General features: G+C 62.2%; 1 protein-coding gene across 2 annotated transcripts in view; it reads right to left on the reverse strand.

Annotated features, from left to right (window-relative positions):
- PLXNA1 (plexin A1) overlaps positions 1–12726 on the reverse strand; it is a 66709-nt gene that overhangs the window by 42647 nt on the left and 11336 nt on the right. Inside the window, exons 1-3 of one of the 2 annotated variants that reach the window (XM_049862532.1) lie at positions 11982–12200; positions 4639–5911; positions 2327–2509 (exon numbers count right to left, since the gene is read on the reverse strand). In XM_049862532.1, coding sequence (XP_049718489.1) covers positions 2327–2509; positions 4639–5892 — 1437 coding nt within the window. In that variant the 5' untranslated portion in view covers positions 5893–5911; positions 11982–12200. Of the gene's footprint in view, positions 1–2326; positions 2510–4638; positions 5912–11981; positions 12201–12726 lie in introns of those variants that run through there. The other variant, XM_049862531.1, reaches the window with a different exon arrangement.

The following is a 12726-nucleotide window of genomic DNA, read 5'->3' on the forward strand; positions in this document are numbered from 1 at the left end:
CCTCCAAGGACTCTAAAAAAAGGGATGGAGGCAGCAGCCATGAGCAAAGACTCTGGAACCAGTCACCCTAGGCATGTGCCTCAGTTTCCCCTCTGCAACAGGGAGGTTTGGCACCCTGACTGGGTTGCCATGGGGAATGCACAGTGACACGTGAGGTGCCAAGTGCTCATCACACATGCACGACAGGAACCGAGATGTCCAACCCCACGCCCCCCGCCATATACCCTACCTCTCACAATGGTTGCAAAGGAAACCGAGGCTCGGAGAGGCTCCTGACAGCTGGTGAGGGGCAGAGCCAAGAGCCACTCCAAAGCTCACCTGCTTGTTCAAGATCAGGCATGCACCATGGGATATGAAAAATCTGTCCAACCAAGTCCCAACGAGACCCTCTCAACCAGACCTACGACTGCAGGAGGGAGGGAATGCAGAAGTAGACCCCACCCAAGAAGATGGGGCCAGGGGCAACCAACTCTCAGATCCCACTGTCCCACACACAGCTGGCCGCACACCCGGGAAGTACACTTGGCCCCCAGGCATTGCACACAGCGCCCACCACACGTCCGTGGTGAGGAAGGAGCTGGCCACCTCGGCACTCGGGGAGGAGTGTCCAAGCACACAGGCTCACAAGTTCATAGCCGGAGTGGGGAGGGGGCAGTCCAGGCACACAGACTGCAGGGTGGTGTCCAGGTGCACAGGCTGGGGGTATGGAAGCCCAGATGCACGTGCTCACAGGCTGGCAGGGGCAGTCCAGGCACACAGGCTGTAGGGGAAGTCCTGGCTCACACGCTGAGGCACAGGGATAGCCAGGCTGTCCATCAGCTGCACAAACACCAAGCTCGAGGAGGGGCCTGGCCTCTGCACCACACCCCACCCCCCACCCTCTGGGGCTGCCCCAGGCTGTTGCTTGGCAGGCAGCAACATAAACCTTTGCTGGCCTGGGCCTCAGTTTCCCTTGCTGAAACACTCAATGGGGGGCTGGGGTAGGAGGCAGGGGAACACAGCCAACCAGGACTCCCGGAACTGTCAAAACTCCCACCCAAATGTGTACCCCTGGGGCAGAGGGGGGCCCCCCCGGGGGAGGACCAGACAAACCTGTTCTCCCAGCCTCCGGACAAGCTTGTGGGTGGCAGATGGCATGCCACCACTGCCCACCACCAGCACAGCCAGCCTGGCTCTAGAAGCCCTGAGGTACCCCACGTATGCTTTGGGGCCTCAGTCTCCTGTTCCTTTCCCCAGGCCAACTTCACCTTGGCTGGCAGGGGCTGGGGAGCTGGGGACCCACATGTGCTGGCCTCACAGCCACTGTGGTCCCAGGGCACAGAGCCACCTGCAGCAGCACAGTCCCCTAAGGCTGACACAGACTCTCTCCAGAGCTGGGACTGAGGTTCCAAGGGGGAAGGCCTGCCAGTGGTCACACAGCCAGCAAGTGAACCCCGGGCAACCGTGTGGCAGAAACGGGGCACCGCTCCCACACACCCCAGGCCTGGAGGGGCTTGGAGAGCAGGCGAGGCTCTCAATGGCCCAGTCCCAGGCCTCCCAGGATGAGGGACTGCCAAGAAGATCCAGTGACAGGCCAGGCACTAGTGCTGTGTCAGCACTGCTCCCCAGACAGCTGTTATTTCATCCGCTGGGCCCCGCCCTGTCCCCGTCAAGGACCCTCTGTGGCTCCCAGGCACCCATCCGCCCTGCAGTCTCCCCACCCACCCCACCCCCACCCAGGCACTTTCCTCTCACTCCCTGCTGCCCCACACCCATCTCCTTGCCCAGTTCTGCTCAGCCCAGCGCTACAGGAAGACAAGGAGAGCCAAGCCAACCACCCAGCATGGTGTCCCTTCTTCGAGGGGCCCCAGAGCCCCTGATGATGGTCTCTCAGTCACTCCACAATCTCCTATGCTCTTCTTGCATCAACCAACAGCAGAGGGGGGGAGTGCCCTTGCCCTGCCCTTGGCCTGGCTGTCTCCACAGGCAGGGTGGGTGGGAGGCTCCGCTGCCACCAGCAGATGCTGCCTCAGCAAACACCAGATCTGCCAGGCTCAGGGGCCGGGACCCTGGAGGGGAGGGGGTTGCACCCCACCCCTCCACCTACAGACACTTGTCCCCCCAGAGTTCACAGTTCACCCACCTAGGGACCCACTCCTGGGAAGCTGAGATAGTCCCAGGATGGAAGGCGGCTGGTCTACCCTCAGTCCCCCACGAACCAGATGCAGAGTCAGAGCCTCCAAAGGGCACAGCAGCAAACCCAAGCCACCCACCCACTCACACAGCAAAGTGCACCCAGGTCATGCCCCGCCCCCTCTCCCTCATACCCCCACCCAGCCAGGCCCACCTTTCGGACGCGGCCGCTGCGTGTGCCGGCAAACACCACGGTACGGCCTCGGTAGTCATAGGCAGCCACAGCCGTCAGACCGTCATCCTTGTCCACAAACAGGGGTTTGCCCTCGATGGTGACCGTCCCTCCCAGTGGCTGGTTAAAATCCTGCCCACAGAAGTCGTCGTCAATCTGCAGGGGCTATAAGAAGGAACAGGGTGAGGCCACAGGCCAGGGCCTCCTACCTACCTGGTGGCCTGCAGCATCTCTCTCTGAGACCAAAAAGCCAGGAAGGGTCCTCCACCGGCTAAGAGGTGGACTGCAGGGGATCGGGGCACTGAGGGCCATTCCCGGCCTGCCAGAAGGGCTCCAGCCCAGAAAGCCTTGTGCAGCTCTAGGGTCAGAAACTCCAGTCCCCTTTGACAGAGAGAGAATCCAAGGCCCCATGAGGCTGCCCCAGACCATCATGCCCAGGGTGGGTGTCGGGGGGGGCGATCTCTCGTGTACCTGCTGCTCACAGGCCCTGGTCCAGCTTCCAGGAAAGGAGAGCGACTGCTCTCAGACCCCAAAGGGGACATGTCAGGGAAGGGAGGCCACTGACCAGGCCCCAGCCCCAGGAGGCCCAGGCCCTGCACTGTGACCAGGAAGGCCATCTATAGAACAAGAGGAGAGCAGGGAGAGCAGATGGGGCAGCCGGAGGGGCACAGGGAGCCAGGAGAGCAAACCACACTTGCAACGCCCAGAAGCAAGGAGGTGAGCATAATGGGCGTGTACAAGCCCTGAGGGAGAGGGAGGGCAGAGAGGACAGGCACGGAGGAGGGTGTCCGAGGGTGGACCTAGCCGGGCTGGTGCAGCAAAGAGACTATGGACGCGCAGGGATGCTGGGCCAGGGCACTTCTCAGAGCCTGGGGTCTGAAATGTCAGACCAGGAGGAGGAGACACCCCAGGACAAGCAGGAGGCCCAGGCCTACACCCAGGTAGCCTCGGAGTTGGCGTGGCCACTGCTACCTACCCCAAGCACCACGTGCACCTGACACACACCACCCTGCACGAAGCAGGCCTCTGGAGAGAGGGAGGGCCTGGGTGAGGCAAAGGCCCAGAGGGGCCAACACGGCCACAGCCAGACTCACCCAATGGGTGGTGTGCAGAGCCAGGACAGAACCCTGGAGGGGCAGACATCCAGGCCAGAGTGCTAGGCAGGTCTGCCTGCCTCCAACGGGGGGTGTAAGTTTGCACCCATCTGCTCCACCCACCCACACAGCCCCTTACACATATACCCTCCCAGCACACACACACCCAGCCACCATACTCTTCACACACTACACCCGCAGAAACTTGAACCACCACACCCACACACATACACACCCACACTCCACACAGACGTACTCATACGCATACCCACCACACACACCCCCACACCCCAGACACATCCCCACACACACCCACTCACACTCCTCACACCCACACACCACACAAACACACCCAAGTTCACCCACCACACTCCCCCCACATACTACACAAAAATATACCACACACACGTCACAAACACACACCACAAATACCTATACCCGCCCACCACACACACGTACCCAACACTCCCCACACACACACCTACACCACACACACACCCACACCCACCTACCACAAACACACGTACCCACCGTACTCCCCACACCATACACATTCCTCAACCCACCCACCACACAACCACCGCCCATCTTGTATGTACATATGCAACCACCACTCCCCATACCATACACACACACCCCAATACACCAAAACACACACACGCCAAACACACATCACAAACACATACCCACTACACGCACACACCACAGAAACATATACATCCCCACCCACCACACACACACCCCAACCCACCACACGTACACGTACCCCGCATGCACCCCAACCACCACACACAAACACACACTCACCACACACACCCCTACCACCACACACACACACACACACACACACACACACACACACACACCCAGGGCTGTGCAACCCTGGGTGCCTCACCTCCCCTCTCTGAGCCTGGGTGGCCAAATCTGTCAAATGCTGACAGGAAGAAAACAGAGCAGTCCCAGACATGGTCGGGGCTCCAGCACCCCCCACAGGGTTCACCTAGCAAGGTGCACAGGCACGCACCAGTGTGGTCAGCACAGGCCCAGAGGCCGATGCCCTCGGGCCCACACAGAGCCAACAGCACCTGCACACACGTACATATGTGCTGTGACTGCCATCACTGCTGTCTCACGTGGGAAGGAAGGAGGTGTGCCCTGGTCAAACAGCAGGGTGCGGGGAAGGCCGCAACGCCCACTCACCGAGTTGATGCAGCCCAGCTCCTTGTTGAGCAGCCAGGGCAGCGAGAGCTTGCCCTCACCACGGTAGCAGGACTGGATGCGTTCCTTGATCCGCTCCTTGATGGCCCTGAGCGTAAACAGGCACAGCACTGACTCCTTGGGCGGCTTGACGCGGTTCTTCTGGCCCTGTGCAAACACGGTGAACAGCACGTCCTCATCCTCGGCCAGGCCCAGCTGGTGGGCCAGGGCGCGGCCGGGGCGGCTCAGGTAGGCGTCCTGCACCAAGCGGTACTCAACACCCGCCTGCTCACAGCCAATAGGGAACTCGACGTACGAGTAGAACTTGGGGTCGTCCACACAGAGCCGCACAATCTTGGAGGTAAAGAAGTGTTCCCCCGCAACGTCAGGCGAGGTCAGCTGTGTGTCCAGCTGCAGCGTGAGGTAGTAGACAAACTGCTCGCTGCGGAAGCTGTACACATAGTAGATGTCAAAGGCTGGGAACTTGGACAGCGTGTCCGAGGGGATCTTGAGCTGTGACGACACAAACTCATCCTGGTACACAAAGCCGAACATGTCAGCGTCCTCCTCGTTGGCCATGAGCCGGCGGCTGGACAGCGTGGGGAAATACTCAGATTTGCCATCGATGGGCGTGCCAACAAAGAGCTTGGCCTGGCCCTGGCCAGGTGGCCCCGCAATGAGCACGCCGGCCATGCTGCCTGCCTCGCGCACGCTTGACAGGTAGTGTTCCTTGCGATGGTGGGGCTCACCCAGCTTGAAGAGGTCGTCCAGGCGCAGGAACTGGCAGATGCCCTGTGAGGCGCTACCGCAGGCCAGCAGGCGGTTGGCAGCGTAGTCCAGCAGCAGCAGCTTGTTAACATTGTCGGTGCTGCCCAAGCCATGGGGACAGGACTGCACACTGGGCGGCGGGTAGCACTTCTCATTGTCCTCCACAGGGCCCGTCACGTGGGCCCGCAGCAGTGTCAGGTTGCCTGACAGTTTGTAGATTCGGTTCACTGCACCCACGTACACCTCGCCCGTCTGCTCATGCACTACCAAGTGGGTGAGGCCCCACTCACTGGCTGCAAAGGTGCGGAAGGCAGGCTGCAGACCCCCGGCTGCCCGGGGCGTTCCAGCCTCCACCCACACTCCCCGCAGTGGTAGTGACGGCAGCAGTAGCAGCAGCACGAGGAGCACCAGCGGGCTCAGTGGTGGCGGCAGCATGGCGGGCCAGGGCATGGGGCCAGGGAGCTCAGGTCCTGTGGACGTGTACTTCATGGGGCCGGGAGGCTCAGCCCTGCAGGGGGAGAGTGGGCAGGAGAGGGTGAGCAGGCAGCATGGAGGCCACACTCACACCATACACATGATGATACACAAGCCCAAACATAACAGACACAAGTACATGTGATGAAATGTGTGCGTGTCTGACGACAGGCATGACAAATTTGAGCACGCGCATGAAGGTAGATGCTAACACGCACAAGGTATGAACACAAGCATGACAAACGTGAGCATAACTGGTTTGAGGACACAGAGACGTGAGCACACATGTGTGATGACATGTATGACAAGAAACCCAAGCACACACGACAGTGTGACAAGGCATGAGCACACGTACATGACAGTCAAAAGCACATGTGACAACAGATGTGAGCACATATTCATATTTCCTGCATGTGCACACACGGGTGGCCACATGCATGCAGGCGTACCCACACACACACACACACACACACACACACACAAACACACACTCGTGCTGTTTAAGCTCTCGCTGTGTGCCACATACGTACGCACTGGGTCTGTCACACACACACTCCAAGAGTCACAACCACCAACCTGCAAGGGGACCCAAAACTCAGAGGCCTGGCCTCAGGCCCTACACACAGCAGGCACACTGGGCTCTTGACCACCTGAGGAGCCCAGGCCGCCCACCTGACCCTCAGTGCCGTGCCTGGCCATTGCTGGTAGAAGCAGAGAAATGGGCATGAGAGAAGTGGGGTAGGTGACAGGACTCTGGGACCTCACCACCACACCATTTGGAGACCATCGTCTCTGATTCAGGGACCCTTCCCATGCCGAGAGAGCACGTTCCAGCATGCCCTGCACCTAGCCCTAAAGACCCCACACTCTGAGCTGTGGAGTAGGTCAGACTCTTGCATGAGGCTGCTGGGGACACATTCCACCACTGTCACCCCACAGCAGCTGGATGGGGGGTTTGAACATCCCTCCACCCCACACTGCAGCCTACACCAGTCCCCACCGTAGAAATCCGGGGGGTCTGTGGCCCTGGTGACCCCTTCCCAACTTGCAGAGTTCATCTGCAGCTAGGAGTGGCCAGGGTCAGCACAGGGCTGCCCTCCCACAGGATGTACAGCGTGAGCATGTCTGCCCAGCGAGGGCAGGTCTGCTGGCCACTAGACCCACACAGACAGCAACTTCTGTGCTGGGGGGCAGTCTCGGTCACTTATGGGGTCTCCCTCTGCCCCGTGTCCTCCTTGCTGGCTGACCCTGGCCCAGGCCTTTGCAGGACCCGAAAGCCAAGCTATAATTCACCTCCAACCCACTGCTACCACCCCAACCCAACTGTGCCCACTGTATACTGACCACCCATCCCCTTCCTTTCCCCAAAAGCTCCGTGGGCTCCCTGGTCCACCCCCTCCCCCAGCCTCTCAATTCCAGGAAAGAATTCCTCAAAAGAGAAGCCAGGGGGGAGGCCCAATCAAGCCCGCCCCTCAGCAGTGCCCATTCCCACCCTGCACCACAACCCTGCCCAGACCTGAACGCCCCCACCACCCATCAACAGCTCTCCATCTCCCCTTCCATGCCCACTCCCCACCACAGTGCATCAGCCTCCCCTCCACATCTCTTAAACTACCCACTTCCCTCCCATCTATGCCACCACTGCCTGGCCACAGCATCCCTCATGCCCACCTGTCCACCAAACTGAAAAAACCTAACCTGTTGCCGTCGAGTCAATTCTGACTCAGCGATCCCATAGGACAGAGTAGAACTGCCCCATAGGGTTTCCAAGGAGCGCCTGGTAGATGTGAACTGCCGACCTTTTGGAAAACAGCCATAGCTCTTAACCACTATGCCATCAGGGTATCCAATACTGGCCCCCAAATCCTGCCGCTGCTCCCTACCCCCGGAAAAATCTAACCTCAGCCCGGCAGCCAGCAGTCTGGCGCTGGGGCCAAGCACGGCTAAATCCAGCCTCTGTGGCTCTGTAGCTGTGGCCCTCAGGGGTCACCCCCCTTCCTCCAGGGCTGGCAGGATGGAAGCAGGAGGCTGTGGTGATGGGGATTGCCTACACAGATCAGCTCTGCCCAGGGTGCTGGGGCCCCACTTTATAGGTGGGAAAGTTGAGGCCCAAAAGAGGGATGCCTCTTCAGAGTCCAGGCAAGGAGCTACACCTACCTGCCCCAAATGCTGCTAGGCTTCCCACTATGGGCCCCGGGACAGACCGTCAAGTCTGCATCTAGACAACATGGCTCTCCACAGTCCCTCCTGAGCTTTAGAGACCTCCTTTCTCTCCCTAGTGTCCTGTCATCCCCACTCCCACCTCAGGACCTTTGTACTCATGGATTCCTGCCCTCCACTCTTAAAGCAGTTGGCTCACCAACCCTGCTCAGATCAGGCTCAGACCTCTTCCCAGACCAGGTTAGCTAAAGAGGCAGCTGCTCCCTCTTCATCAGTCCCTGCCCATGACCTAATGTCCAGCACAGAACTCACTACTGACTGGTTTTTACTTACTCTTCCCAGACACTCTCCCCACTAGAGTGGAAGCTACATGAGAGTCAGGCCTGGGTATGTGCGACTTGCCACTGTCTATTCCAAAGCCAAGCCCAGGACCAGAGAGGGCCCAAAAAGCACTTGTGGAATGAATGAGTGAGTGAATGAGTGAGGGATTGATGGAGTGAGGGAGTAAACTAGTGAGTGAGCAAGTGAGGGAGTGATGGAGCAAGTGAGAGAGCAGATGGAGGCGGTCAGCCAGGCCTGGGCAGAGCAGGGCCCCCACCTCACCCCCCACGCTCCCTGCCCAGCAAATAGCCATGGGTCTGTCACTGCCTGAGTGGGGACAGTGAGGGAAGTGAGGGGCACAGAGCAAGCCAGCCAGGATCACACTTCCCGGCAGGACCCTCCCAGCAGGCGGTCAGGTGCCTTCCCTAAGGTCCTGCACCCAGACCCTTCCCCAGACTAGCAGCCTCCAGGGACTCTGCAGGCAGCCAAGTAGCAGGTTAGCAGGGCCTGGGCCACGTGGAGCTTCAGGCAGATCACAGGCCAGGGCTGGAGAACCCTTGCAGGGCTGGGCTGAGAGTGAGCGGTGTGAGCCCAGAGAAAGCATGAATCACTCACCGTTTATCAGTTCAAAGCAGGCCTACAATTACCAGGGGCTGGGCTCGCCCCTCCTCCAGAATAATTACACGTATTTTAATGCAATTACAGACCCTACATTTTATATTAACCAGGAAGAGCCTGGCTGAAGAAGCCACCAACCAAACTCCAGCCTGGCTCTGAGCCCACTTCCAACAAGGAAGGGCCTGCCCTGGGCACAAGGCTGCTGCCCAGCAGGATCCCACACCCTGGGCTAAGCCCAGGGCCCACCATCTCACAAGGGCCAGTGATGACCTTTGGGCCATGTCCCCTGCCTCCAGTGCTGGCTCAGGGTGCCCAGCTGGTCCCACAGAGTGGGAACTGAATCCCACACTTCTAGAGACCCAGCCGGCCGGTCTGCTGGGCTAAACTCTTCAGGAACAAATGTTTTCATTCCAAAGCTGGGCTGTGTGCTACCGAGGACTAAGGGGATACTGGGGGAGAGAGCACCATCAGATCCTGTGCTCCAAGCTCAGAAGGGCGTGCAGCCAGCCACTCTGGGGTCTGGGGAGGCACTATAGTTGGGCCTTTCTACATGTTCTGGAAAGGAAGTTGGAGATGCTGGCAGGGGCATTCTGGGTGGCAGACCAGTAAGAGCAGAGGCTGAGGGCGGGAGCCCTGGAGGGCCCAGGAGCCCAAGCCAGGCTGTGCAAGGAGAGGCTGAGCTGGTGGGGAGAGGTGCTAATTTCAGGGATCAACCGAAAAAAGACAAAAGCCATGCCCCAGACGGGTGGGGGATCCAGCAGAGGGCTCCACTGGTAGAGAAAAAAAGTAGGCTCAGTGATGTAGCGGACCGTGGAGCACAGAGAGCAACAGCCCATCTTCCGTCCCCAGGCCTGACAGAAGCACCCCTGCTCCTTCTCACTGAGAAACCAAGGCCCTCAGGTGCCTCTTCACAGAGAGCCAGTCTAACCTCACTCCATCCCCAAAATAGATCTTCTAGGTTTAAATAGGTGGGAAGTGGAGACAAGGGAGATACTGCCAGTCCTGTCCAGTAGCACCCCCATAAGCAACCACAGGCCCACCTAGTTTTGTACTCCAGTACCAGGGTAGAGAAGTAGGCAGAAAGGCTGCTCCTAACACTCCTGTGGGCCAGGGAGGTGGTCCCCAGGGGCCCTGCTCTCTCAGCTAGCCAGGTCCTAGGGGACCAGGATTCAGGGGGCTCTGATGTCTGCACCGCACCCAGGCTGCCCTACTACCTGGCTCACTGCTTTAAGCTGCCCTGGGCAGGAGGACCTCCCCAGTATCACCCAAACAGAGGCTCAAAGCCAGCAGGCAATGAGCTGGGGGCCTCAGGAGCTCAGGTCTGCTCTGTCCACGGGCCCCTTCATTTTTCCCCCATCCCCCAAAACACAGACTCAGCCACACAGGGCTTTGCCAGCCTCTTCTAACCAGGCCTCCACCCATGCCATTCCCTCTCCTGAAAGGCCTTTCCTGGCTCTCACTTGCCAGCAGACCCGCAGCAGGACTCTGAAGCAGAGACCCAGGTGCGCATCTCTCTGGCACAGGCTGGGGCTCCTAGAGGGCTGGGCTCTCCTGGAGTCCCTGGGGCCTGCACACGGCCTCTCCGTTATACCCCATACCAGGAGCGGAGCCGAGGGGACCTGGCACATGCTCCCCAGGGGCCAGAGGAGCAAAGGCCGAGCCCCAGCCCACAGACACACGAAGGAGGGAAGTAGACTGGATGTATGGAGCTGGAGCAGGCCAGACAAACCTAAGCTACAGGAGCCCAGGCTGAGGGGCCCAGGCCAGATCCGTGCCCCCTCCCCTCTTTCTTTTCAGGTGCATGGCCCCGGCATCCTTCACACAAGCCAAGGAGGGCACCAAGCTCTATGCAGCCTCCCCCGCTGGCCCTGCCAGGAGCCTTGACCACTCAGGCCCCTCCCACCCCCCTTTCCAGGGCTGCACCTGGGCTCTTATCCCAGCTCCCTTCCCCAGGGCAGCCCAGTCGCACATCAGGCCCTGGGACTGTTCAGGAAGCAATCGGAAGCCTAGAGGAAAGTGGGGCTTTCCGAGAGCTGACCCTGCGGAGGCCCTGTGAGGAGGAGGCCTGAGCTGCCGGCGGTCTCCTCGGGCTGCCGCACCCCTCCTCCCACATAGGGTGCGCAGCCCTGCGTGGACCCGGGGTGAATACGGCCGCCCCATCCTAGCACCCACCACGGCAGGGAGACAAGTGCAGGCATCGGTCTCGAGGAAGCAATTGGCTCCAACTCCCACCCTAGTGCCCCGAAGGCAGGTCAAAACCGGCGGGCCCGGCCAGCCCCGGCGAATATCCTCCGCGGGATCCTGCAGCCCAGCTCGGCCTGCCCACCCGGGCCCGCGCTGGCGGCCGGAGGCCCCAGCCGCGGGTCCAGGCGCCGGGCTCGGCCTGGGGACCTGCGGGGACCCTCCCGGCAGAGCCGCCAGCAAACTTTTCTCTCCTACCTTTGAGAAGGGAGCAGACCCACCGCCCCCCGCGCGCGGCCCGGGTACAGCTCGGCTGGGCCAGGCCGGGCCGGGGCTGGTGGGGCGGGCCGATGAGGCCGGCAGCGCACGGCCTGAAGGCGCAACCCGGCCGGCCCGGCCCCGCCAGGGAGGGCACGCTCACCGTCAGCGCCGCAGCCTCGCGGCCGCGCCCGGACACACACGGGCGCACCGGGACGCCGCGGGCAGCGCAGTAGGGACATCCGACCTCGCACACGGACACACGGACAGGCGGACACACAGCGGCCAGCCCGCGCGCGCGGACACTAACGCGGACGCCCGCGCCGCAGTCCCGGCCGTGCACACCCCCTGCCCGCCCCGGGCCGCGCGCAAGGCTCCCCGCCGGCGGCCGCAGTCGGGTCCGAGGGGCGCCTCCGCCCCCCGCCCGAGGCCCGCGCCCGCCGCCCGGATGCACCGCATCCCTTTCTTCCCGGAGACCGCTCGCTCGCTCGCCCGCCCGCCGCCCGCCGGGAACCCCGACCCGCCCCGGCCCCGGCGCCGCGGGGAAAAGTTGGCCCGGTACTCACCGGCTGCCCCGGGGTTCGCCCCGCCGCCGGCCATCGCCGCGCCCCGCCTCCCGCGTCGCCGCCGCCCGTCTCGCTCCGCGGCCACCGAAGCCGCCCAGGCAGCCGAGGCCGACGCCGAGGCCGCTGCGCCCGGGCTCCGCTGCGTGGCCGCGCGCCGCCGCTGCCCAGCATGAATGGGGCGCGCCGAGGCGCCGCGCGGGGCTGCCGGGGAGCGCCAGCCTCGCTCTCGCCGCCCGCGGAGCCTGCGCCGCGCGCATGCGCTGCCGCGGAGCCGGGGCGGGGACGGGCGGGGGCGGGGACGGGGGCGGGGCGGGGGGCGGGGCCGCCGCCGCCCGCCTGCAGAGGGCGCTCTGCCCTGCACCACTCGCGCGCTGGGGCCCACCGCGCCGCTTCAAAGGGCGATAGCAGCCACCCGCCTTAAATGGCGAGGCGCTGGGGGCCTCGGTGGGGCGGTCCCCGGGAGCCCCAGAGCCGAGCCGGCCTGAGCGCGCGACCCCGGAGGCAGAGCTGGCCTCCGAGTACCCCGGCCGAGAGTACAGCCTCCGTCCACGGAGGGGTAAACCGAGGCCCGGGGGAAGGGCCATGCGCGGCGACTCGGAGAACTCGGGTCCGCATCTGTTAGGTGGCACCGGGCGCACCCCAGGCCGAGCCCCCCAGGCCGGGGGTGGTCGCTCAGGTCTGATGGGGGTGCGACTCAAGAGGGAAGGGCCCACGCCAGGGGACTGGCGGCCGCTAAGTGCGCAAC

The sequence above is a fragment of the Elephas maximus genome, chromosome 20 (assembly GCF_024166365.1).
Source record: "Elephas maximus indicus isolate mEleMax1 chromosome 20, mEleMax1 primary haplotype, whole genome shotgun sequence".
Taxonomy (NCBI): Eukaryota; Metazoa; Chordata; class Mammalia; order Proboscidea; family Elephantidae; genus Elephas; species Elephas maximus.